Below are 26,868 nucleotides of genomic sequence, written 5' to 3' on the forward strand. Positions count from 1 at the left end.
ATGCTAGAAACAGGTCCTTGGAAGCTTGTTTCCGGTCCAGGGAAGGCATGGCTTGGCAGTTTGGGCTGGACTGTTCCCATGAGGCCCAGGGTCAGACTGATTTGGATATGACCATGTCTGAACTGGGGTGGTGTGGAGTGCAAAAAAACAATAGATTTAGGCCCCGATCTCTGTACTGGGGTGAATGTATGACATTGTTCTGCATTCTGTCCATCACCTGTGGCTTTTTGCAGTGTGTGCGCTTGCTTTCCGATTCCCCTAGTTGAGGCTGCTGCCCCGTGCAATCACTGACTTTTCGCCTGGAGGTCTGCATGGCTGTGGGGGCGCTTGAGGGGGGATTCTGTTGCTTGGGGTCTCCTGGCCTGGATCCCACCCCGGCGGTGAGGGGGTGCACCCTTTGCTGTTATGGGTTGCTCTAATAGGACACAGTCCAAACTCTCCTTTGGCCCCAAAGGCCCCAAAGTGATGGAAAACGAAAGCGGGGGCGCCAGGGAGTAAAGGCCTGGGACAGAAAAGGTACAGCAGCAAGGCTTACGCAGTATTCTTCTGACCATGGAAAAGAATCTCCAAGGGGGTATGGCAAACCTGGGCACGAAAATAGACGCTCTTACTTATCGCATGGATCGCATAGCCGAGCGGCTTGATAAACAAGCAGAACGTATTGATATGCAAGCGCCGGATCACTGAGATTGAGGAGGCACAGACCACGCTCGGCTCCAACAACAAGCAAATTGGTAAGGCCGTGCAGTCTCTCTTGGACAAGACCGAGGATTTGGAGGCCCGCTCGCGCCGATCCAATCTACGCGTCCCGGGCCTTCCAGAAACCACTCAGACAGGCAATATGGAACTGTTTATGGAAGGCCGCCTGAAGAAACTCCTTGGAGACACTGCATTCTTGAACATGTTTATAGTTGAAAAGGCACATCGCTCGCTGGGCCCGCGACCCAAACCGGGGGCTCCCCCTCGGCCCATCATCGCCAAATTGCTAAACTATCAGGATCGCAATGTAGCCCTGAAACTGGTCAGAGAAAAGCAGCCGCTACAATATGAGGGTATGGTTCTTTCCATATATCTTGACTTCACGGCCAGGGTGCAGGAAGCCAGGAAACAATTTGCCCCGCTGAAACATCAGCTACGCGAGCTTGGTGCAGACTATGCGATGCTATACCCCGCGAAACTGCGTGTCAACAGGCAGGGTAGATCCTTGATCTTTACGGACCCCAAGGCTCTCCAAAAGACCCTGAAAGACTGGCAGAGGGAGACCCACTCACTGAGGAAAGAGAGCGGGACCACAGAGAGAGATTCCTTGGAGAAGCAAGACTGAATGCAGCTTGTGTGATTCCTGACGCTCTGCTGTGTCATACCGTGGCAGGTCTTATGTGCGGGAGGGGGGCTAAGACACTGGGTTATGATGGTCTTCTATAGATGTGGTTATTGTTATGAGATGATCTTGTACTCCCATGCCCTGTGGGGTCCACTAATTGCTTTTTCAGGTTTTTGCTGGGCACAGAGTTATGGTTTGATCCTTGCACATTGCCTCTCCTTTTTAGGACCTATCGACATTTGCAGGCTTTGGCAGTTTTTGAACTCGCATTTTTGGATTGAGACATTTGGCAACTGAGCACGGAGAGGTGTTTCCACCCTCCTATTTTTCTGAAGTACTGGGTTGGAGGAGTGAGGGATGCAGCGAAACGGACACTAATATAGAGTGATACTTGCACTCCTATTTCCCGACTACATCTGCCCCTGTGTGCTTACCACTGCTCTCTTGTGTGTATCCATAAGGGTGGGTGGGGGGTCTTGATTATGTGTGTATGTGTGTTTGCGAATGTTTGGTTGCCGAGGAGAGACAGGGAGGTTGGGAACTGTTTGACGGGGTGGGAAACTGACCGCGGCCTTGTTGGGGTTGGGCAGCCGTGGGCGGGGGGTAGGGAAAAGGAATTTGAGGGAAATGTTCTAGTATACAGTTTTTTATTGGTTGCACGGTTTGTTGCAGACAATTGGGAGACATTGAAGAGCAGTAACGTGCCTGCCAGACGCCTCATACTTTCACTTGACATAGCAGCTATGACTTTTCCACGCACTTCATGGCAGAGGATGGGACGGTAGGGATGGAGGGGCCTGACACGTTGAGATTCCTGATCCGGAACGTTCGGGGCTTGAACGACCACTCTAAGGTGCGCAGGGTCCTCCAATACTTGGCTAGACACAGAGTAGGCATTGCTGTTTTGCAGGAGACGCACCTCCCACTATATAGTCCCATCCTTGGCTATAGAGGTCTCAACAATAATATACATGCAGCAGGTTTTATCACGCATGCCAGAGGGGTACTCACTTGGTTCAACCCGAAATCCTCCTTAACATGGTCGCCACTAGTGACAGATAATGATGGTCGATTTACTATCACAAGCTGCCGCGGCAAGGGCGCGGACTTGTGTATTTTGAACACCTACGGTCCTAACTTTGATTTCCCTGCCTTCTACACCGACTTAGCGGCAAAGATTCATCTGTTCGCTGACAAGATCACTTCCTGGGGTGGGGATTTTAATCTGACTCGACACCCTGGGCTAGACAGAACGGATGGCCCAACGCGATCCCCTCTGCCTCTGCACGGACTCTATCCATACAGCTACTAAATTTAGACTTGGTTGATGTTTGGAGACATAGACATCTGTCACAGGGAGGATTTACACTCTACTCAGCCCCACATAATATATAGACGAGAATAGACTACTGGTTTTTGTCTTCTCGATTTCTTCAAAACGTAAGGGCATGCGAGGCATTGCCTCTCTTTTTTAGGACCTATCGACATTTGCAGGCTTTGGCAGTTTTTGAACTCGCATTTTTGGATTGAGACATTTGGCAACTGAGCACGGAGAGGTGTTTCCACCCTCCTATTTTTCTGAAGTACTGGGTTGGAGGAGTGATGGATGCAGCGAAACGGACACTAATATTGTAATTGTAATTGTAATTGTAACAGTATTTATTAAGCGCGGTTGCTGCCCGCAGGCGTCCAAGCGCTGGGTTGAAGGGAAGTGACTGGAAGGAGCTAGGGTACATATGATTGAGCAAACAGCAGTGTCTTTAGATTTTTCCGGAATGCGAGGAGGTCTGGGTTGGAGCGGAGTGAGATGGGAAGAGCATTCCATAGCCTGGCAGTGTTCAGGGAGAACAGCCTGCCTCCAGACCTGGCTCGCTTCACTCTGGGGACAACGGCGAGGAATGCCTCCGTCGACCGAAGGTTCCTCTTAGGGTGATAGGGGGTGACCAGGTCTATGTTTATGGCAGGGCCCGTTTTCCAAAAGGCGCGGTGCGCTAAGCATAGCGCCTTAAAGGCCACTCTCTGCCTCACTGGCAGCCAGTGGAGACTTTTTAGAGCAGGTTTGGCCGACTGGGTACGCGGGATTTTCAGCAGGGTGCGTGCTGCGCAGTTTTGAACAATTTGCAATTTCCTGAGGGTCATCTCCGGGGCCCCCAAGTATAGCGCATTGTTTGAGTCCAGGCGGGATTGGATAAGACCTTGTACTGCCACCTTTTTGGCCTCTAAGGGAAGTAGCGGGAGCACTTTCCTCAGGATTCTAAGTAGGCCAAAGCAAGTGGCGGACAGCTTTTTGGCCTGGGTAGAGAAGGAGAGTTTATTGTCCAGCCATACTCCCAGGCTTTTCACACTTTCCTTGTGAGTAGGGGGGGGACCCAGAGCACTGGGCCACAAGGAGGTGAAAGACACAGGGGAGGTTGGGCCTAGGAGCATGAGCTCCGTCTTGTCTCCGTTTAGTTTGAGGGAGGAGTTGGTCATCCATCCCTTGACGTCCTCTAGGCAGTTTAGCAGGTCAGCTGGGGAGTGAGTGTTGTTCTTCGTGGCCAGCAAGACCACAAGCTGGGTGTCGTCGGCATATGACACGATTTTAATGCCATATGGTTCGACAACACCCGCCAGCGGCCTCATGTACACGTTGAACAATACAGGGCTCAGAGAGGAGCCCTGTGGCACTCCGCAGCTCAGGGGTTTAGGGATGGAGGGGCCTGACATGTTGAGATTCCTGATCCGGAACGTTCGGGGCTTGAACGACCACTCTAAGGTGCGCAGGGTCCTCCAATACTTGGCTAGACACAGAGTAGGCATTGCTGTTTTGCAGGAGACGCACCTCCCACTATATAGTCCCATCCTTGGCTATAGAGGGCTCAAGAATAATATACATGCAGCAGGTTTTATCACGCATGCCAGAGGGGTACTCACTTGGTTCAGCCCGAAATCCTCCTTAACATGGTCGCCACTAGTGACAGATAATGATGGTCGATTTACTATCACAAGCTGCCGCGGCAAGGGCGCGGACTTGTGTATTGTGAACACCTACGGTCCTAACTTTGATTTCCCTGCCTTCTACACAGACTTAGCGGCAAAGATTCATCTCTTCGCTGACAAGATCACTTCCTGGGGTGGGGATTTTAATCTGACTCAACACCCTGGGCTAGACAGATCGGATGGCCCAACGCGATCCCCTCTGCCTCTGCACGGACTCTATCCATACAGCTACTAAATTTAGACTAGGTTGATGTTTGGAGACATAGACATCTGTCACAGGGAGGATTTACACTCTACTCAGCCCCACATAATATATAGACGAGAATAGACTACTGGTTTTTGTCTTCTCGATTTCTTCAAAACGTAAGGGCATGCGAGGTGTTGCCCCGAACCTACTCGGACCACTCGCCAATCCTGATTGCCTGCTCCATGCCCGCCCGGCGGCTCCCGCCTTTTGCCTGGCACTTCCCCCGTACTCTTTGCTGGATCCCCTCTTCAAAGAGGAGCTACTGACTGCTTTGGAGGTTTTCTTTGAAACGAATGTGGGCTGTGTTGAGGAATTTCAATCGGTTTGGGAGGCATTTAAACTATACACTAGAGGGGTCACCATCTCGAAACACGCAGGTGTGCTGAGGTCGATTAGGGGCCGACTAGAGCTGTTGGAACGTAAACTTAAGGATCTGGAGGCTCTGAGGGCGCAGACCGGAGACGTCGCAATTGATCAGGAAATAGCGAGGGTTCTACGAGAATATAATGATGAGGTGGACTCAGAAATTAAACACCTGGGGAAGTATGCTACGGCCAGGAGCTATTGTGAAGGTGATCGCCCGGGTTCGGTTTTGGCCCGCTTAGCTAAACACGGTAGAGACCACTCCTCGATACCGGTGATGCGTTCAGAGGACTCGGATGTTCCGCTCCCCAACGAAGGTATTGTGTAGCGGTTTCGAGAGTATTACGCGACGCTGTACGCATCAAGGAGTCCTGCTCTGAGGAGCGTATTGTGGACTACTTGACACATATCGAGCTGCCATGGCTCTCTGACCTACACCGGGACTTCTTAGCTCGGCCCTTTGAGCGGGACGAGGTTGCAATGGCGCTGTCGTCCATGAAGTGTGGCACCGCGCCGGGCAGCGATGGCCTCACGGTCGGCTTTTATAAGGCTTTCTCTGAACTATTGATGCCACAACTCCTTACCCTGTTAATTGATATGGCCAACACAGGTAATATGCCTCCTTCTATGAGAGAGGCGATCATTGTAGCGATTCTTAAGCCGGACAAAGATCCGAGTGACTGTGCCTCGTATCGCCCACTTTCTGTCATGAATGTGGATACAAAAATCTTCGCTAAGCTTCTTTCTAACCGCTTACAAACCATGGTCACATCCCTGGTTGCCCCGGAGCAATCAGGATTTGTCCCAACGCTCAACTTCACATATAACATTAGAACTGTCTTCGCTGCGTTTCAACATACGCATCCAGAGGTATCAGCTGTCGCAGTCTTCCTGGACATGGAGAAGGCATTCGATTCAGTAGAATGGGTGTTCCTCCACCAGGTGCTGAAAAGGATGGGTGTGGGACAACTTTTCTTACAGCTCCTTACGGTGTTATACTCCTTGCCGACGGCACGCATTCGCATAGGCCCGCTGGTTTCGGAATCCATTGCTGTCGGACGAGGCAGGGGGGCCCCCTCTCTCCGATACTTTATGCGTTGGCTGCTGAGCCGCTGGCTTGTGCTCTTCGGGAGTATCATAGTCACCGAGGTATCCGCTACCCAACCTATCACCTTATTGTTTCCACCTACGCGGACGACACACTGCTTTATGTTCTTGACCCCGCCACACACCTCTCCACGGTTTTGAGAGAGGTAGTTCTTTTTGGTTCACTTTCTGGCATTCAGGTCAACTGGGCTAAGTCCCTTATGTTCCCTCTAATGCCCTCCACCGCACAGTTTGAACCGGAGTATCCACTACAGTGGACTACTGATGCGGTACGGTATCTAGGGATTCGCCCCCACACGGACTCTGAGATCGTTATCAGTGAAAACTATGGGCGTGCCATATCGCGGCTGGAGGATGATATAGAGAAATGGATTTCCCTCCCGCTATCACTTCTAGGGCGCATTTCCCTGATGAAAATGGTGATTCTCCCGCAATTTCTCTTCTTATTCTATAATATTCCGATGACCCTTTCTTCCCACTGGGTGGCCTGGACCATTCTGGTGCGTCCATATGCAGCAGGAGGTCTGAATGCACCAGACATGTAACTCTACTATCGAGTTGCACAGTGTGCTCATGCTTATTCCTGGATACATGGCCCACATGACGCTCCCTACGTTCGTATTGAGAGGATAGTTGCGGACCCGACCCCTTTACCGGCACTACTGACGATGTTTAGTGATCGCCGCACTTGCATTTTAGATTCCCTGAACTCTGTTATACATGCCTGGCATCGCTTGATGGAGATGCAGGCGTGTACCTTACTGTACTCCCCTCGGGCGGAGATTGAATGGTGCCACTGGCTAGCCCCTTGTTGGGAGAGAGGGGTAATCCTGGCCCTTCATCAGCTTGGTCTGCACACCATGGGTGACTTATTTACGGCTGGCACAGCGCGAACCTGGGACGAGGTTAACGCTGCTGAGCAGAACCCCACTTTGACATCGCGATTTCAGTTTCATATGGTGCGACATGCTATGCGGGGGCTACTTGGCAATGACAGGGAGGAACTGGTAACAGTGTCTGCTTTTGACTACGTGGTTGCTGCGAGAACCCCTGTAAAGTTAATGACTAACCTCTATAGCATAGCCCAAACAGAGAAATACACTGAATACACGAAGCCGAGATTGGCCTGGCAGAGTGACTTAGGCACTGAGTTGAACGAGGAACTGTGGAACTATTGCTGTGCTAGCACTAGAAAGATCTCCCTAAACGGTCGACACAGACTCATACACTTTAAATATTTGAACAGAACCTATTACACCCCAGAGAGACTCCACAGGTACCGCATGCGCAATTCACCTGAGTGCGAAAGATGCAGGGCCCCGATGGCGGATTTCCTGCATGTTGCCTGGTCCTGCCCAGTCATCTTCCCTTTCTGGCAGGCGATATACACGGAAATTAGCAGAACACTGTCCCCGACACTGGACCCGGACCCTCTATTGGCCCTTCTGGGTTACTCCAAACCCTTACGCCCCGCCCAGAGGAGGGTAGTCGACATGGCGTTCCGAATAGCTAGGTGGTGCGTTGCTAGAACCTGGATGAGAGGCCCTCCCCCTTCCCTTGCTTTCTGGAAGAGAGAATTGATATATTGCTGTACCCAAACTGAGTTATATAACAATCTGATGCCCCCGAGGAATAGGCCCAAAAACTTCTAGTCCCTTCTACTGGATGGCACGTTTATGTCTAACGCTCAAGCACGGATGATGCAATAGATGGAGACGCACAGACTGGGGTGGAGGGGAGGGCAGGGGATGGCTGTAACAGCGACACAGTCACAAATAACATGAGTGATCCTCCTTAGCTTACACAGCTTCTTCCAACGGGATTGGGGCTCAGGTCACCAAACACGGTGGTTGACGTGCCTTCGACAATAGATCGGCCAACATTTCATGGCCCCATGACCTCGCTTACTGTTGTCACCGTCATGTTACTGCCTAATTGATATTCGAAGGATGTAATTACTTGCATAATACTGCTGATTTTGATAGATGATGCTGCTCTTATGATTGTCTGATGATTACTTGTGAGGCACTGCCTAATGCTGTTCTAATGTAACTTGCCTATATGTTTGTCTTTGAAATTGCAATGAACAAATTTTTTTTTAAAATTGTCTTGCTCTAGACGACAGCTTTTCCTTATCATGTATATATTTTCACATTTTGTGCAGCATGTGTGAATCATTCTTGGTGTGCCTTGAGCTGGGTCGGACTGACATATAGGGCAAAAAAGGGAGCGCCAGATGAGCTGATCTGATAGGACAGTATGCAGGCTGGGTTTTGTAGCTTTGTGGGCTTGTTTTATAGTCTACTGAGCCAGTATTTAGGTTTTGCCTGCACAACACTTGTGAAATGCTTGCAAAATCTCTTGTAGCGAAACAATTAATCTTAAAAGGGACTCAGAGCCCACCTGGTATTTTCCTTCACTTAGCATTGGCTGGCTAACACGTCACTCTCATTACTTTTCTTCCTGTTGGTCAGCGCCCTCAACTGTCTCCAGGTTTCTGCTCCACTTCACTTCTTTGTCCTTGTTGTGGAGCTTGGACCAGGTACTGTTTCCTGTGGCCAGTTTCCTTCCACTGGCCTTCCTTTGTTCCTGCTTAGCCAAAGACCTCCATTGTTTTCTTTAGTCCGTTTGAAGGGAAATCCTCTAGTATTGCAACAGAACTGAACACTGCTTAGTATGCAACACAATTGATGTGCACATCATAATGTTCCTGGTAGATAATTTTGTGGTATGCTCAAAATGCACCAGCTGTTTAAAACATGTTTGGAATATTTTGGGGTAAGAGGGTCAGTTCAGGTACCCTATTCAATTTTAACAGGCCACTCGAGCTGTTGCTAGCCAAAAATACACCCTACATAACTTTAGGAGGGCGGCCTCCAGGTGTAGTCAATACACCTTACTGCTTATTCTTCGGGCTTAGAAATAAAACTAAAATAAGCATTGACAATGCTAATAGGTTTCACCAATGCGAAATCTATTGGCTTTGTCAATGTTTAGCTGCTGTGCAACATGGCTTAAACCAAAATAAAAATGCAAAAGCGCTATGACGCTGTCAATGCTAGCCACGTCATAGTGCTTTTTTTTTTTACTTTAGACGATAACTGCTGTGTAACATGTTAAAAAAGTTGACAGACCCAATAGATTTCAAATAGGCGAAATCAATTGGCTTTGCCAATGCTTGTCACTATTGATTTCCCTGATATTACCACAAACATTTCTTGCTGCACGCACAAAAGTGTGATATAGTCTCTGCACATGGTAGTAGAGTCTGAGGATCCCCAGGAATGACTCAAGACAGTGATGAGCAAATCATTCCATCCTAAAGTGATCAAATGAACAGCTTTTCTCGTTATTGTGTAGTGCACTCAAGGCACAGTAGCATATTTCATCAACCTGGCTTTCCAAGATGAATGTTTCTGCTTTTACCACCATTAGTTTCTTTAAAAGAAATCAAATCAATACAGGCAGCATGTAAGTGTTTTCAAAGTGCAGTATAATTTCCAGACTCTGTCTTGTCCAATTCAAAAGCTATATTTCCTTTTGCGCTGTCAAACCGTTTTCTCGTTTTAGAGCACGGGAAGACACATGCTTTAATCTCACTATGTCATCAACAAAAATACTTATTTTATGTCTGGCTTAAATTTGCTTTCTTCAGCCCTTACTTGTTAAAAGTTAGTTGGTTGACACAAAAAGGCTTCTATCTTTTTAATTAAGATTTTTCATTAGTACTCTTGATAGAATGTTATTGGCAATGATGGCGTTTGAAGCCTTAATCATGGCGCCATTATATAACGCAATGTTCTCGTTCGATTGGTGCAACACCTTAAATAAGCCGGTGTCTTCAGAGTCCCCAGGTGTTGGTCAGGCAGTGTTGTAATTTGATGTTGAAAATAGCAGCACTTGACTGAAGGTTGGCCACTGAAGGAGACAGTAGGCGTGATCCACTGCCTGCTCTTCAGGATGGAGAGGAGATGTTGGGCTGATAAATATGAAATTAGGGGCACTGTACCAACTCGCAGCCTTTTAGCAGACTGACACATTCTTTGCTGAAGTTGTATACTTCAGAGGAAAAAAAGGGCATGCAAGGTTGAGGGGTAAACATTGAATTCTTCCGGTAATATACTATGGGGGAGATTTACGAAAAAGTCGTGCAGCGCAGCCCCTGCGAGTCTGTGCTGCGTTGCGCAACAGGGAGGGAGCAGGAGAGCGCCATATCTTCAAAGATATGGCTATCTTCTCCCCTTTCTCTTGCACCGGCGCTGATTACAGCTGCTGTGCGCCATGCACACACCTTAGCGCCGCAGCGCTAGGTAGGGTGTGTGCATGAGTCCAGCATAGGTTTTGTACAGGAAGGGTACACTTCCTGTACAAAATACTACGATCAACATAAGGGAAAGCTTTTCCCACTTTGTATGCGTGCAGCACGCATGCAAAGTCGGAAAAGGAAGGAGAAATAAAAGCATTTCTTCTTCCTTATGCCTAGTTGAAAAAGGGCGCAGTTTTCTCATGCTAAACCCAATCTACTGTTTTTAGTAAATTGGGGTTTAGTGTTAGAAACCTGGGGCCTCATTTATGAGGCTGTGCGTCACTTTTACGCCGCCAGTGCGTCACTTTTTGTGACGCACCAGTGGCGTAAAAAATGCACATAGTTGTGCCATATTTACAAAGTGATGCATCTAGGTAGATGCGTCACTTTGTAAACCCCTGCGCCACATTATACCTGCGCCAGGTATAATGTATGCAAGGGGGGGCGTATTGACGCAAGGAAGGGTCGTAGAAGTGACGCAGCGAAATCTATGAGATTTCACTGCGTCACTTTTAGGACGCAGTTGCGTCAAAATCTTGCGCCTGCCTCACAGCAGGCGTAAGACTGACGCAGGCCCTTTCTCATGGGGCTTGCCCCATGTGAAAGGACGCATTGCTGGAGTTGCGTCACTTTTGTGACACACTCCAGCAATGCGTCACTTTTACGCTTACAGATACGTCAGAAATACTGACGTATCTGTAACTCCTTGCGACATAATGCATCATACATTAAATATGACGCATCAGCAATGTCGCAAGGAGTGCGCACTGAGAAGTGATGCATCGCGGCTTTCACGCAGCGATGCGTCATTTCTCATAAATGAGGCCCCTTGGGTGGTTGCATGGGACCGCCCATGCAACACCCTTGGTACTCTCCCATGGCGCAAAGTAACACTGCTTCACATTACTTTTACGTTATTTCCAGTGCTAAACAAGTTTAGCTCTGGAAAGTAAATAACAAAAAAAAGATTTTGCGTCGTTTTGCGTCACTTTTGTGTCGCAAAATCGGCACAAAAGCTTGGTAAATCTCCCCCTATGTTCTTCAGAAATTGGGCCCAGACTTACTTATGAATTGCGCTGGATTTGTGTTACTTTTGTAACTCAAACATGACACAGTGTTATGCTGAGATTACTATCGAACACAAATCACGCTTTGCGTTGCTTTGCTACCTGTGTTTCAGGGAGGGTGTTCTGTGGGTGGTATATTGATGTTCCCAGTAAATTACTCATTAGGTTTGATGCAAATCACTATCTATTTCTCCAAACATTAATAAACAGGGATTTGTGGCAAAGCAGGCTTGAGGCAGAGAAATGCTTTGATTTCTCTTCATTTTCCCTATTCACATGTGTGCTGCAGATATTCAAAGCAGGGAAAGTGTTAAAGGATAATTTTTGTCCTGGAAGTGTTCCCTTGCAGTGCAAAACCAATTCCCTACAAAACACAGGCACTCTCTGTGAGGAAAGCAGTTTGTTATATGGTGTGCTGGTGCCACCTCACCGTGTAATTAACTCACAAATTTTTCTTGGTCCATTGAGGCTAATATGTAAAACCTCAGCTCAATCCTGGGTAGCTGTAGCTTCGAGCAATCAGCCTTTACCAAAGGAACAAGTGCAAATTGCAAAGCATTTAGAAGTATCAAAACAATCATATAAGAAAGAACTATGACAAAGGAAATCCAAAATCAATTTATAAAAATAGATCTCATTTTATGAATTTTTAGACATCTAAACAAACGAAATCCACCTGAGGGTTCCAGAGATAAAAAAATGAATGCACATTGTAAAACATTGCTTTTCACTCCACTCGCAAACAAGCATTGGCGATTACCGTAGTTAATGGTTACTTTGAAAACTTTTGTAAATTTGTATTTGATTACTCTGGGCAACCAACTCAGGCAGGGAGCAAGTTACAGGTGTTGATAAGGTTTGCCAGGATAGTTACCTTGCAGTCAAAGTAGTCTCCATTCCAGCTCTAGGCTCCATAGACGAACCACCGTAGAATCAACGGAGTGGTCCTGATACCGGAGATACGGAATGCTGAAGAATGCTGTGGAAGCTGATCTGGTCGACGGGGGACTTTCTGTTGCCCTCCCTTGGTCCAATAACATGGTGGGGCGGTTTTGACCACAGAAGTCGGTGTCCCTCGAAGTCCAAATGAAATTTAGCCAAAAAAATGTTGCCACTGATCAACTGGTCTCCGGTTACAGTAAAACCAGTGGTTCCCTTTAACTGAAGCTAGTTTCCATCTTGGGGAACTAAACTTCACTCTGATGACTCTCCCGGGTCCAGGAGACTCGGTGCAGCTTTTGAGCATCATCAATTATGGCTACCAACTCGCCAAGGCAGGCTTCTTCAGGTTTTGTGGCCCTGAAACTGCAACAGGAAGCCAGCTAGCTAATTCTTGGAGTTCACACTGTCTGGGGCTCAGGGATGACCTTCCCTGAGAAGGGCACTAAAGGCACAGCCGTCTCTTTGCTAGCCCAAGGATCAGCAATGGCTTCTCTATGCCGTATCCAGAGAACAGCAGGGCAGTCCTTCTTCCATCCTCTTTTCAGTGCATTCAGATCTTTCTAGACCCAGAGGGCTGGGCAAGATGAGTGGGTAAGGCAAGAGTACCCAAGAAAGCCCAGGGAGGTGGTGACTCCGGAAAGGGGGGTTAGGCCTACAAAAACCAAAGAAGGGAGGTGGTAAACCCACCAAAGAGACTCCGTTTGGACCCTACAACCCTAAAAAAAGAAGGAGAGTAGAACCCACCCCATCTCTGTCAAGCAGAGTCAGGGGGGCCCTGGGCTCTTGGATAGGAGGCAGTGCTTTGATTGCCAACAGGCAGGGCACAACAGAGGGGATGTAGCTTGCCTCAAAAATATGGTTCGCACTGGGCTGTCCATCGGGGAGGACACCTCAGATCTGGAGGTTCTCTTAGCATTTAACTAGGAGGAGGGTCCAAATGGTAAGCTTGTGATCCCTGAGGATGATAGTAGACACTTCTACTCCATTCACTTGAATGGGATCCTGCCACTGACTTGAGATACACAGGTGCCAATCATACCATAGTGGTTGATATATTGGTGTCCCCAGATCAGTATGTGCCAGGGGTAACAAGAAGAGTAAGGGTAGTCCCATAGGATGCCACCGTCAGACCTGTAACCTTAGTGCCCCTAAAAGGGACGGTATCCTTAGCTGGTAAAGAGGGTAGTCAGTCCTGACCTCCCCCTAGAATGTATCCTAGGCAGTGGCCTCCCAGATGTCAGTCTGATCCCAGAATGGGCGGTCCCCCAGGGCACCGGCCAGCCCAAAGTTCCTGGGGATCCTGTCCCTAAAATTAGGAGACTTAGGCCCCAACAAAAAATGGAAAATTGGTAGCAAAAGTAAAGAGAAGCCACTCTTAACTAGAGATCAAGCAGGCCAAGGACATTCTGCCCCAGTAAGGTGAACCCCAAAGGTGGCACTGGTAAGGTCTCTCCAGACCCGAAAGAAGTCCTGAAAAGTCAGGCAGTTGCTCAGAATCAGGGTGTCATTCCTGAACTGACAGAGGGAGAGTGAAATAGCGGTGTCTTCCACAGGAAGTGGTAGCTGTCCACTCCAAAGCAGCAAAAGAGGTTCCAAGCACAATTGCCCCTAAGCTAGCTCATCTAAATGTCAGTGGAGAGCTCCGGGTGTGGTTTTGGATACTGACTGCTGTCAATAGCCTCTACTGAATGCCTGCCTTCATGGCAATAATGCACTGGGCTTGGGAGGTAGGCACCATGGCCTATTGCAAGTTAGCACCCCCTGGCCCTGCTGGTCATGATGGGGTTTCTCAAGTGTAGGGCGACCTCTGTGGGTGAGTTAGATATTGCCCTAACAAAGGTAGCGTTAGAAGAGCTATATACCTCACTACACAGAGTAAAAGAGATACAGCTGTAGTTAAAGTTCAATTTAAAATGGGTCTTTTTACTGTTGAGGTGGGTCAACTGCAACTACCCAGATAGAGTGACCTTGATAGGAGGATGTGTGGCAGAGTAAGCCCTGCAATAGTACAACCAGTTTTCTTTATATTCTTCCTCGCTGACAAGTCAGGAAGACCCTCCCAAGGTTCGGCTGATTCTCCTGGCATGTTGGCTCGGGCGGAGGTTGTGTAAGAAAAAAGGTCTCTTTGCTGGTTTTCGACTCTAATAGTGCACTGCAGGCTGCTATCCAGGCCCCAGTGTGAGTTTCTTTTGCCAAAACTGTTATGTGTGAATTAGTAAACCCAACCAATTGGCAAGGACTTTACCCCCCTTATAAGTCCCTAGTATATGGTACCAGTGGTACCCAGGTCATGGATGTTAAAGGGGTCCCCAGGGCTTGCAGCATAATGTTGTGCCACCCTGAGTGAGTGACCCAAATAAACTAGTGACAGCAGGCCTGCCATTGCATACAGCAGGAACAGTACCAACTGCTTGAACTTGACTATGCCCTTACCTTGTGCCGCACAGCCAATGCACTATTTTTAATATATGTCAGTCACCCCCAAGGAAGGACTACTGGGCCTAGGAGGCAGGGTGCAGTATATTAAGTGTGTCGATCTGTAACTGCAAGCTTATATATCTCAATAGTGCCCTTTACTATTGAAGGACACTATAAGTGATAGACGATTCATAAGATAACATGGACCGGCACTCGGGCAAACTCGAGGTTGGCAGCTCCATTATGGTACTGCCTAAATATGTCATGTTTGGTATCAAAGAACATGCCTGCTTAACCCTGACACAAATCTGGTGCCAGGAGTGATGTGGCATGCACCCAGGTGGCAGCTTAGAGGTTGCCCACCTAGTTGCCCCAGCCCTCCCTGTGCTCTGGCTGGCAAGCCGGCGTTCTCATGCCTGCTGCCACCAAGACGAGATTCTGACCTCCTGCCAGATAGTGGGATCACTCTGAGGAGTCAGGAACAAAGGCTTGGGAAGAAAGGAGGTCACAACTCCCTCTTCTCAAGCAGGCTAGTGAAATGGCTCCACATGGCGGTGAGCTTCAGAGGCTGCACCACCTCCGATATGCATCAAGACTGACTCCCAGTGTAGGTAGGAAACAGTCTTCCGCCTGCCCCAGGCACATTTGCACCTGGACAGGTGGGGCATTAGTTAGTCAAGGAGTTGTACACCCCCCAGAATGATAGCCACACCTCCAGGGTGAGCAGCCTGATCTGTACACTAAAATTAGATTTCAGCAATCTTTAGAAGTGGCAAAATAGAGGTTATCAGTAGTTAAGGTACCCCAAACCCTTGGATGTGGTCACCTCAGGAGCTGATTAGCTGCAGGGACTAGCTGCCCATTGGCTACTAGCGCCCACACCCCTAACTCCCCTAAATCTAGAATTTCATTGACCCTCCTGCCACCTGAACCTCAGATCTGAACAACATGCATCATGGAAGGACCCAGTAGAGACCAGTGTCTGCGACAACAGGACTTTGCCCACAGCACCAAAGCAAAAGAGGGATACTTTGTGCCTTTGACAACAGACTTGGAACTGCATGAACATCCCTCATCCTTTGCTAAAACTCGGCACTCCCGGGCGGAGGGGCTCCTGTGGAAGTCCGAAGCACCCTCAGATGCCCCTGGACTGGTGGTACTAGTCCCGTGCAAACAGCAGGTAAAACAACAATCTGGATTTGAAGATTCACTGGTCATCCGGCCCTCCGAGGGATTTCCCAAATCCAGATGGACTAGTGTAGTGTTGGAACTGTAGTCTTGTGCCCCACAAAGTTACAGGCTGCGACTGCGTTCCCCAAGACCACCAAATGTTTAAGTTACTTTTCGCACTACTTTCCACTATCAAGACTTGCGGGTCGGGATTCTGGCAACCGACCCCTGTACTTGATGCTGCATTTAGTGGGAACTCCATCCGACCCGTGATCAATGTCAGCAACCACTCCATTGTGGTCTTTTTGCATCTTTTCCCCCTGCAGTATTGTTTCAGTGGCAAAAGCAGCTCTCCCGCAGCTCCCGTTCAGCACCACTGAGAGCCAGGACACCTCTGCACCAAGGCTCCGCAGGCCAGATAAGATGGAACTGACTGTTGTGGTTTGGCCTGGGACCCACATCACCTTTACCCTGCAAGGGTGCAACACAACTTGACCTGCAAGTGACTGATTGTCACTAGTGAATTTTCTCATAGTCCGCAATGTTACATTTTCCTTGTATTATTTTGCATTGTTTTTCTATTACTTACAAAATCTATTACTGTTGTTGTATGTATGCTATTCAGTTTATTTTGGTGTCTACATTAAGATCGAAATACACTCGATTTTTATAAATAGGTGTTGGGGTTCTCTCAAGTCATGTCAATTACTTATCGTCCATGTTGGTAATTTGAAATTCTCAACACATGTTCTTCCAGCAAAGCCTGGCTGCTTTTGGCCACTCAACCAGGACTGAGTTTAGGATTTATTAGTGTGAATCCAAGGACCATCTTTGGGGTATTGTGATGGTCTATTTACACATGCCAGGAATACTTTTTTGGGGTTCATGACTGTGCGGGGAATGAGATTTTGATACCCTTTTTGATCACTTAGATACTAATCTCATTCATCAATTTGGATCGGTTATTTTCTGTCATTGAGTAAAAGACAAACCCCGCATAGGTTAGATAAACCCCATAAACTGACACAACTCTGAATGACCACTTACAACTGATGAAGTTTTAAGAATTTTATATAAAATCCGAATTAAGTGCATATACAATCCTCTCAGGATAAGTTTCAATAAGTATACAAAAGAATACAATTAAAATCAATTCCAAATCTCCAGATTAAAGCATAGATACAATGTGGTCCTGTTGCGTCATCTACAAAAGAATAGACAAGTTAATTCTGTCCCTACTCTGTACTAGGTGACATCCCTACTTCGCAAGTTCCTTACCTAAAAAGGTGTCAGCAGTTTGACTTCCAAAGAAGTTCAAACTCTCTTAACCCCTAATGGTAATTTCTATCGAGAAGCAGTACCCTCTCTGCCTACCCATCCGCTCTCTAAGGGTCCTCGGCCTACTGCTCTCTCGCGCTCTGTTCTTCTGCGCTCGCTCCTAACTTCTCCTCCCCAGGGTGCTGTCCCTAAAATACACAATCGCAGTATGGGTGGAACGCCCCTTTGACGCCCACCACGTACTTTCCCCATGATGTAATTCTTTGCTCTTTCCATGGCTTCATCTCTTCTCGTCGTCCGTTAAGTTGACCCTTCTCCTTAGACGCCATCTTCGTCTTCTTGCTGGTGACTTCATTTGACATTACATTTGACACTTTCGGAGCAAGAGTCTATCACCTCAGCAGAACTCTACTCTTTACGACTGTATTCGTAACCTTAGTTGGTCCTGTGAACGGTCGTTTCTAAACAAGACTCAAATTCCAAGCGTCTCTTATCACGTTTAGGCCATAAACTTCGTCCGGCATTGTCACCTTAAATCTAGCAAGACCTTTGACTCTTGTCTCGCACATTCAGATCAAGGCTATTCACGACTCCTGTGAGCCCACTAAATTACATACAGCGGACTACACTCCTGCGAACTCTTGGTCAGTTAGGTTAAAATCACATATGACCTAAACCCTTCTAACATTCCTACAAACCCTTCTACACAGTATAACCTTTAACACACATTTATATATACTCGTATTTAGCAAATCGTTTGCTTATAAGTGAATACATTCTACATATAACGCAACATTTATATTCTCTTGCTTACATCGTGCTATACATTCTCTGCACATTTCGTCACTTTACGTTTCGCCGTTTTCTCTGTTTCATGTTACACACGTCTATTCAGTTTTACACGTTCTACTATTCTTAAGCATTAATATACATTTCTATATTAGCCCACTATGTATACGGGCCTTTCTAATTCTAATACACTTTATAGAATAGATACAAATACATTGGTTACATCGGCTAACTTTACACTACAAGTGTTAACTTCACGTTATAGATTCTACGTTTATGCGATATGCTTGTGAATATGGTTCATACATATTTTTTATTCAAATTGCGCTCTCTCAACTGGCATAAATTGAGATAATTGTCGACAAAAACGTACATCTACTATTGAAAATACCTTTGTGATTAGAGCCCTGTGTGCGTAACTGATCACCGTTATGAGCAGTAGTATGAAAGCAAATACATAATTGAAGAACAAGTAGGGTCTGTAATGTTATAGAGGGCAGAGAAAGTAGACATATCTGCTGTGCCTTGTGGGCCTAATCTAATCCTAATGTTCTACTTATCAATTGAGCTCTCCAGTGAGCCACCTGAAAATATTGTAGCATAGCTTGTCATCCTAGCCTAACATATCAATCCACTGAAGTAAGTCTCTTCTTGAAACCACTTTTCTAATAGCTGACATTACACCAACACTCCGTAGCTCTAAGGCTGCCATATTTAAACACCCATGAGCCAAGAGTACCCACTGTAAATTCTATAAAAATGTATTCAGCAAATGGGAACCACTATAAATCACGGTAGAGTCTTTTGTCTGTGTGTTTTCTTTATTTCCCATTATGCTATCTAAACTATGTAATTGACTGTGGAGTTTCTTTTTTTCTTTTAGATCATCCATATTTTGTCGGTGTGCAGTTTCATCCAGAGTTTTTGTCCAGACCTATGAAGCCTTCGCCACCTTATATCGGTCTACTGATGGCAGCAACTGGAAAGCTCGACCTATATTTAAAGAATGGATGCAAGCTGTCCCACAGGTGAATATCCGTTATTTGTGTACAGTGTGGGACTTTCCACATAAATGGAGAGTGCAGTTAAAACGCTGGCAGTATTAGTTTAATGTCTTTATGCTAAAATTTGAAAATAGTCCCATTATATTAGGACTTTGGGATTACCCTGTTAAGCATCATTTAATTCACTTTCACCAGTTTGTCACTGAGCTTTATAATTGATGGTACAGATCACATTCCAGTAATAACATGCAACCTATATACTATAGCCCATCAGATTACCTTTGAATACACCAATGGGACAAAAAATGAGAAGAGGGTCAAGCAAAGCGGCAGCTCAGAAGAGCAGAAATTTAAGGAAAGGGCGTCAGCATTTTTAGATTGGTTGGGTTTTAAGAATAAGAATGGTAAGTAGTTTCAGTCATGCTGCTATATGTAATATTGCTTCACATAGGAGGGGTTGGTGTATGAATGAGTGGTTGGTTTCCTGCTAAACAATGCTATAGACAGCCGTGGCCCGTGCAGGTAAGAGCGGTGGGCCAGGTGAGGCAGGATTTTGACGGATGATGACGAAGAAAAATTAAATAAATAATTATTTTTCCCTCTTCATTGTCCATCGAATTCGCCCTCACCTAGCCCCACCGGTCTTACGTGTACCGGCCGCTGCAGGTTATAGGAAGGAAGGAAGCAACGTTCAAGGCATTGGATTACCCTAGGATGTTGCAAATGATCCATCAGATGACCTTTTACTGTATCCTAGAGGTACAGTATCCTGCTGGAGATGACACCAGTGGGGCAAAGAAAGACAAAAGGGTCTTGCATGGCTGCAATACAGAAGAGCAGAGGTGTGAGGAAAGGGTTCCAGTGTTTTTAGAATGTTTGGGTTTTAAGAATAAGAATTATAAGTAGCTTCAATAGTGCTGCTTGCTGTAATATCGCTTCACATAGGTGTGGTTGGTGTAGGAATGAGTGGCTGGTTTCCTGCTAGAGAACGTTATGGGAAGGAAGGGGGCAATGCTAAAGGAATGGACTTACCCCAGGATGTTGATTACGTGTGCAAGTCAGAGGTGTGTTTTGGAGAATTCTCTGAGGATTTAGCAAATTTAGGGAAAAGTGACTTGTCTTAATGGAAATGTTCTGTATGTTGATAGGTATAATATTTTTGGTCTGTGATATTGTTAACATTAATGTACTAGATGGATACATCAATTATCTATGGAACTATTATAATAATAAATATTTGCATCCCACCATATTCAACTTAATTTTCATACGCATGCTGGGTATCTTAGCCCAACCGTTTACGATTAAAAACTCAAAACCAAATAAATATTTCCTATCCTGATCAATCGGCAATCAATGCAATCATTCCACCCTTAGCACACCAGATCATCACAATAGAATAAAATAGGAAGGAATATTTTTAAGAAATATATGTGTATGTATATAAGTAATAATAACAGTGCACAATTGCAACGTAAAAAAATAAATCTTATAATTCAGCCATCTGAAACCGGCTCATCAACTTGTCCACTTTTCTGCTCATCAAGTTGTTCCCTTTTTCTCATCTGTGTGATGCCCTTCATCAATATGACAATCAATATGAAGTCATTGGGGAGGTTTTATGGATTACCTTTGGATCTATCTCTACAGTTTTGATAATGCACAGCACAGTGGGAAAGGGTTTCTGGTAACCAAAGCAGAGCGTATAACCATTTATACCACGCACTATAATCAGTTTGCTTATTTGCCTATATTTTTCTCTCTCTATTTACAAGACATATTCTGGCCCATATTACGTCTGGTCCTCAGACGAACCGAAGAATTTGGCAGGTGCTAGATGAAATATTCCCCTTATGAGGACATAGAACAAAGAGAATATTTACATTTGTACCTTTCTATATACATTTATATACATTTCTTTATCATCATAATGAATAAACGGTGACCCCGTTTCTCTGTTAGTTTGCTTTTATCTATATCCTTTGTAATCATATATGAATTGGTCAAACCGAAGCACAATATCGAATCTGAATATTCACTCAAGACCATAATATAGGTAATCACAGTAACATCTCAATTAAGGAGCATGAGTTGAGTGAATAGTGTAAGAGACAAAAGAGAATTATTTGATAAGATCAATTGCAAATACAGAATTTCATACAAATGTAGAAAACTTTAACACAGCGTGATAATAGCTGAAAATACCACCAGTCCCCCCGAGAGGGAAAGCTGGAACTATTCTCATGAGGTATGAGGAGCAAAGTTAAGGAGTCAGCTTACAGACAGCATCAACTAAGTACATCAAAAAACAGCGCACATGAAAGCCTCAGATAGATCTAACACCAACTCTCTCTTCCCTCTCTGCCTTCACCTCTCTGAATCTAACACAAATAATTATACCCTAATGTTTATCAATTCTGGCCTATTCTTGTAACTAAATCTGGAAAAATCCTTTTCTGATTTGTTGTCAGGCATAGGTTGTTAAGTCACACAACTTCCATCGCTCTTCCCTCTCACACGTCCGTTGTTTTAGTTCCATGCTGTCATCATCGTCCTCCAGCAGAGGAAATCAAATCTTCTCCTTGCTCAGCGCACACATTTTCAGATGCATTTGGAAACATTTAGCAGTTCAGTTTATCATAAGAAACATGCTTTTTTCCCTGCAACAGTAGGAAGCATCGTAGATACACTGGACAGATAGCAGCCACTCGAGAATAAAGAACACAATAGACAGCTTTGAAGAAATAAACGTGATTTCTGTATTTCGCATTTTAAAGCAAAATTACCCATAACGCCAATGCTGAGGCCTTCTTGAAAAACTTTCACTTTCTCTAGGCGAAATAAACATGATTTTATTATTTATTCAAAAACAAAAGTTTCATCTCATGATTTCATTTCAATCTCTTCATTAGTATAATAGAACAAAATCATTTTAAACTATTATTCTGTATTTATATATATATATACACACCGGCATTTGTAAAGCGCACAGGTACATCCAGAGAGGTGTCCCGGCACTGGGGGCCGTCGGGAAGATTAAGCAAGCTATTGCCCAGAGTCACATGGTGCTGGGCTAACCTCCCGACGGAGCCAGGGATCAAACCGGGAACCCCGTGGTCGGGCACCCTGGCCACTGCGCTACACCTCTTCCATTTGCTTAATTATGTTAACGAACAATACAAATCTTTTTCGTATTTTTACTCATGGTACAGAAATCATTTGTGGCCTACTTAATCGCAGTGTAATTTTTCCGCACCTTTCTAATTCTTTTTCTCGACTTTATGTTAATTCTTTTCAATTAATTTCAAACTTTGTTAATAACTCACACCATGGTAGGTTTAGACCAAGCAGGTTTTATTTACGTGAAACCCTAATCCATCAGTGTCAACCCATTACACACCTTCAGGATTTCATCTGGATATACAACATTTGTCTGATTGTTGTGCCAGAGGACTGTAATTGCAAAGTTATTGTGTGAAGGAATACAGTCTACATGTAAAAGAGATAAAAACCTGTTTCTAGACAGGTCAAACTCTGAGATACCCGTATGCATATTGTAAAGACATTCACAAATTTAATTTCATCCGTGCTTGCCAACACAATAGTGTGGCAGGAATCACCAAGCAGAATCTTTACTCAATAGGGTACACACTCTGTTTATTTTAATCAATGTATTTGGTGTGTGAAACAAGAAGGAAAAGGTTTCTCTCCTGTTAAAGACACAGTCAGATAAAGAGGGCGATTCATAGCACACTTTGCAACATTTACAAAAACATCTGGGAAGCTAAAACAAACAAGCATTTACAATGCAATGGTCTCGGCTTTGTTAAAGTTAGAGCTATTGGCATTGCTCATGACATTATTTATGTTTTTGTTTTTAAAACATAAATAAATGGCATTGTCATTTACAATGCCAATAGCTTAATCTCTCGCAAATGCAAGACCTATTGTATTTGCACCCACATAGAGCCACACACACACAAAGCCACCCACACACATACAGAGCCACCCACACAGAGTCACCCACACACACACACAGACCCACCCATACGCACCCACCCACACACACACAGAGTCACACACACACAGAGTCACACACGCACAGAGCCTCACACACACAGAGCCACACACAACTCTCTGCCCAGTAACGCCCTAGGGAATAGAGGCACGAAAAACTGGATCACAAGCAGGGCACAGAGGCACAAAGGAACAAAAAACGGATCACATGCAAGCGCAACCAACGAGGGGGGGGGGCAGGACAGCAAGCACAACCAACGAGGGGGGGGGCAGGACAGCAAGCACAACCGACAAGGGGGTAGGGGAGCAACACAGCAAGCACAACCAACGAGGGGGCAGGGGAGCAACACAGCAAGCACAACCAACGAGGGGGCAGGGGAGCAACACAAAAACCGGATCACAAGCAGGGAACAGATGCGCAAGCAGGGAACAGAGGCACAAAAACCGGATCACAAGTAAGCACACGAGGGGGGGGCAGGACAGCAAGCACAACCAACAAGGGGGGGCAAGACAGCAAGCACAACCAACGAGGGGGCAGGGGAGCAACACAAAGACCGGAGCGTGGAAATGCTCCCGTACCGTGAAGTGGGGTACTGGAGGATTTTTGGACGAGACTATTGATTTTGTCTTCCATTAGCTCAAGTAACTCTGAGTTCAGGCTTAACCTCCTTGTAGGCCTGCTGAATAATAATCCCAATGAGAATAGCAAAGATGTGCCTCCAGCACATCGACACATAAGGACAGTTGTGCATAATGTGCCCCACACTGATTTTCTGAAGTGAAAGTCTTTTAAATTGCAAACCTGTTCTGAACCCTAGCAGGTCACAATATTATAGCACCTCTGACTTCACCTTCCAGGTAACGCAGACGGTATAGGCCAATACCTGCTGCACTTCATTTACAGCAGGTAGGGCAGGTTTAAAGACTATGCTCATTATCACTGGTGTAGGTTGTGCTTTGTGTAGTGTGACTTATGCATGACTATAGTGTGTACCACACAAAGGGTGTGGAAGCTAAGAAGACAAAAACTCTGGCGGAATTTCAACAACTGCACCAGCTTCAGGGAGAAGAGGAAGACGCCACTCTCGCGAGACTGGAGGAGATTCAGAAAAAAATCACCAGGACATAAAAAGCAAATACAATTAAACGACTTCAGGAAATTTCATCCCTCGATGCCCTGATCAGAGAGGTAGATTCGAAGTGTGCGCAACCGTCAGAGGAGCTGCTAAAGGATGTCAGGAGCACCCTGAGAAAGTGTGAAAATGAAACGTTTAAAGAACAAGAAAAAACGACCAAAGAGGACCACCTTTAGCTAGTGGCTGTGTGTGTTATTTAGCCATGTATCACAGGCACCGAAGAACAACACTACCCCGATCCCACACATGCAAAAGGAACATACACAAGTCACGGCGCAGAGTAACACGCAGTCACACAAGGGGGTTGGGAAAAGAGTCTTATTTAGACAGCAAGAGAATCACGTTGTCATAAATAAAATACATGTTTTGGGTTAGAAAGGGACAGAGCAGCACAGCACTATTCGCACTTTCACCTTTCTAAAACTATCCCTCTAGTTGCGTTTTACTAATCAAAAAGTTGTTGCCCTCCAAAGTTTCACTCCAAATGTGTACTATTGCAGCATCCAGCTGGTCAAAGCCAAGTGGGGTAACAGACGAAATTCAAATTAACCTGGTTTCTGCAGTGATATGTCACGACTCCCAGGTTTGCCCAAAGGTAGTCCATTCTAATGTAAAGAAAAGCACTATTCAAATATGAAACTGTAGCGCACACACACACGCTGGTACAGTTTTGCTAGCCTATGATATGCTAATACGTTTAGCGGTGTAACTACTGCAAATGTTACAGCCAAACTCATTCTGCTCATATTTAAAACGAACTGGACTAAACTAGCAGATTATAAAAGTATCTAAAAGAAAGATCATGAACCAGCGCTTTGTGTTCCTATCTGGTAACCTTATCCATGTGTTATTGGAAGTCCTAAACCAGTAGGTTTTGTTATTGTGTTGTTGGAGTCCCTCTGCTGGGGACTCTGAAGCAAAGAAATGCTCCTCAGAGCCTCGCAGGCTCGTAACTACAAAGGGGTGTGCTGAACCTCTCGGGGCTCGAGTATCAGATGATGCCCCCGGGGTTGGAGCCTCTCGGGGCTCTCTAACCAACAATGCCCCGGGGTTGGTGGAGCGGCCCGCTATCAACGGGGGCCGCTCTGCTTCCAATTGGGAGGCCCCCGCCCTCCTGCACTCACTGGCTGGATGCGGGACCCTCCTCAGCACATGGAGGCCCCGCGGCTGGTCCGGTGGGCGGCTCCTCTCTCTCTTGGGCAACGGAGTTCCGTCTGCACCTTCCGCCGTCTTTCCTCTGCTGCCCGGCTGCGGGCGAGACTTCCGGTCCTTCTCCCGGGGCCGCACAGCGATTGGCCGGCCTGCCAATCACTTCCGGGTCGTCGCAGGCAGCGCGGCGGCCCGGCAGGAGGACAAAGTAGCAAATGCCGGGTGGGCACCGGCTTTCTTGATGTAATGGCACTCGATCTGGCCCCACGCTCAGAGGCTCCAGAGAGTCAAACATCCATCCCCAAATAAAAAATAAAACAAGGGGGGAAACGCAAGCCTTTGTGCCAGCGAGCTGGAGGAGGGGAGGAAAGGTTTCTGGCATCTGCGTGTTTTCTCACCTCATGTGTTCGGTCGGCGGCTGCAGCAGCACTGCCCCCTCCTGTGAGAGCCGAGCGCAGGAACAACAGAGCACATGGCTGGCAGCACACAGGGACAGCGTAAAAAGTAAAACGAGTTCTCGGCACGGCGGCCATTTACAACATAACCGCGAGGAGCGCTTGAGCAACAGCACGTGAATGGCATGACGAAAAAAGGTGCGGGACTTAAAAAAAGAGACAGAAACGCCCACGGATCGCATCAAGCCAGGGAAAAGAGTAATTGACACACATCTCTTCCAATGGCTAGCCTCCATTTACGAAGCTAGCCAATGGAAGAGAGAGGCAGGTTAAAGCCCCACACTGTTGAAGTCATTAAATCTTCGGCTCCGCCCTCCCACTGCTTCGCAGTGGGACGGTAGCCTCGACCTAAAAAGACTGCTTTGTAAAATTGCAATCACATACAAAATGGGTATATAGAGTTCACTAACATAATAAGGGGAAATTCCCAAATTAGAAAAAACTGCCCTCACTCACTTACCGAAGTATGTGACATGCTTCATCATAGGGCCTGCTACAGACGCCCTGGCGTAGCCACATCTAGGTAGGAGCATCAGGGAGGGGAAAAAAATAATAAATTCCACGTTACAAGACGTACAACATAATAAGTAAATACGTACAACGAATAACATACATGAGAGATACCATGTGCAGAGGAACACCTCGTGGATCTGATGTGAGTGCGACGAAAATTAGTGCAGTAAGGACGTGTGTTAAAACTGATTAGGGGTGCCAAGAGAAAGAAATAGTTTATTAGAACCAATTATGGTACCCTTATCAGGATTAAAAAGTAAGAAAGGATGGGAAAAATGTCTTAATGAGAAAATCAGGTTCCTCAAGACTTCCCTCCTACCACTGCTCGAGTCAACATGGTTCGACCGCTTTCTTTGTGCCCCAAAAGGTCACTCCCGTCTTCTTCAGGACTGTCGCAGTCAAATCCACCGGTTACCCATGTCGTAGTTTGATCATTGGGTTGCCCAACTAGATGTAGGTCTCAAGGATCTTCGGTATGTGAGTGAGGGCAGTTTTTTCTAATTTGGGAATTTTCCATTATTATGTTGGTGAACTCTATATACCCATTTCGTATGTGATTATAGTCCATTCAGGGGGTTCGGGGTATTGGAGTATAAACTTTTTG

The 26,868-nt window shown here is 46.1% G+C and overlaps 1 protein-coding gene across 2 annotated transcripts in view; it reads left to right on the top strand.

The window, feature by feature from the left end:
* The window catches only part of CTPS2 (CTP synthase 2), a 1,454,337-nt gene that overhangs the window by 1,218,561 nt on the left and 208,908 nt on the right, over positions 1 to 26,868 (top strand). For both annotated transcript variants that reach the window (XM_086934328.1, XM_086934329.1), the window contains exon 17: positions 18,874 to 19,018. In XM_086934328.1, coding sequence (XP_086790454.1) covers positions 18,874 to 19,018 — 145 coding nt within the window. The remainder of the gene's footprint in view (positions 1 to 18,873; positions 19,019 to 26,868) is intronic.

Source organism: Lissotriton vulgaris, chromosome 8 (genome assembly GCF_964263255.1).
Source record: "Lissotriton vulgaris chromosome 8, aLisVul1.2, whole genome shotgun sequence".
In the NCBI taxonomy this organism is placed as follows: Eukaryota; Metazoa; Chordata; class Amphibia; order Caudata; family Salamandridae; genus Lissotriton; species Lissotriton vulgaris.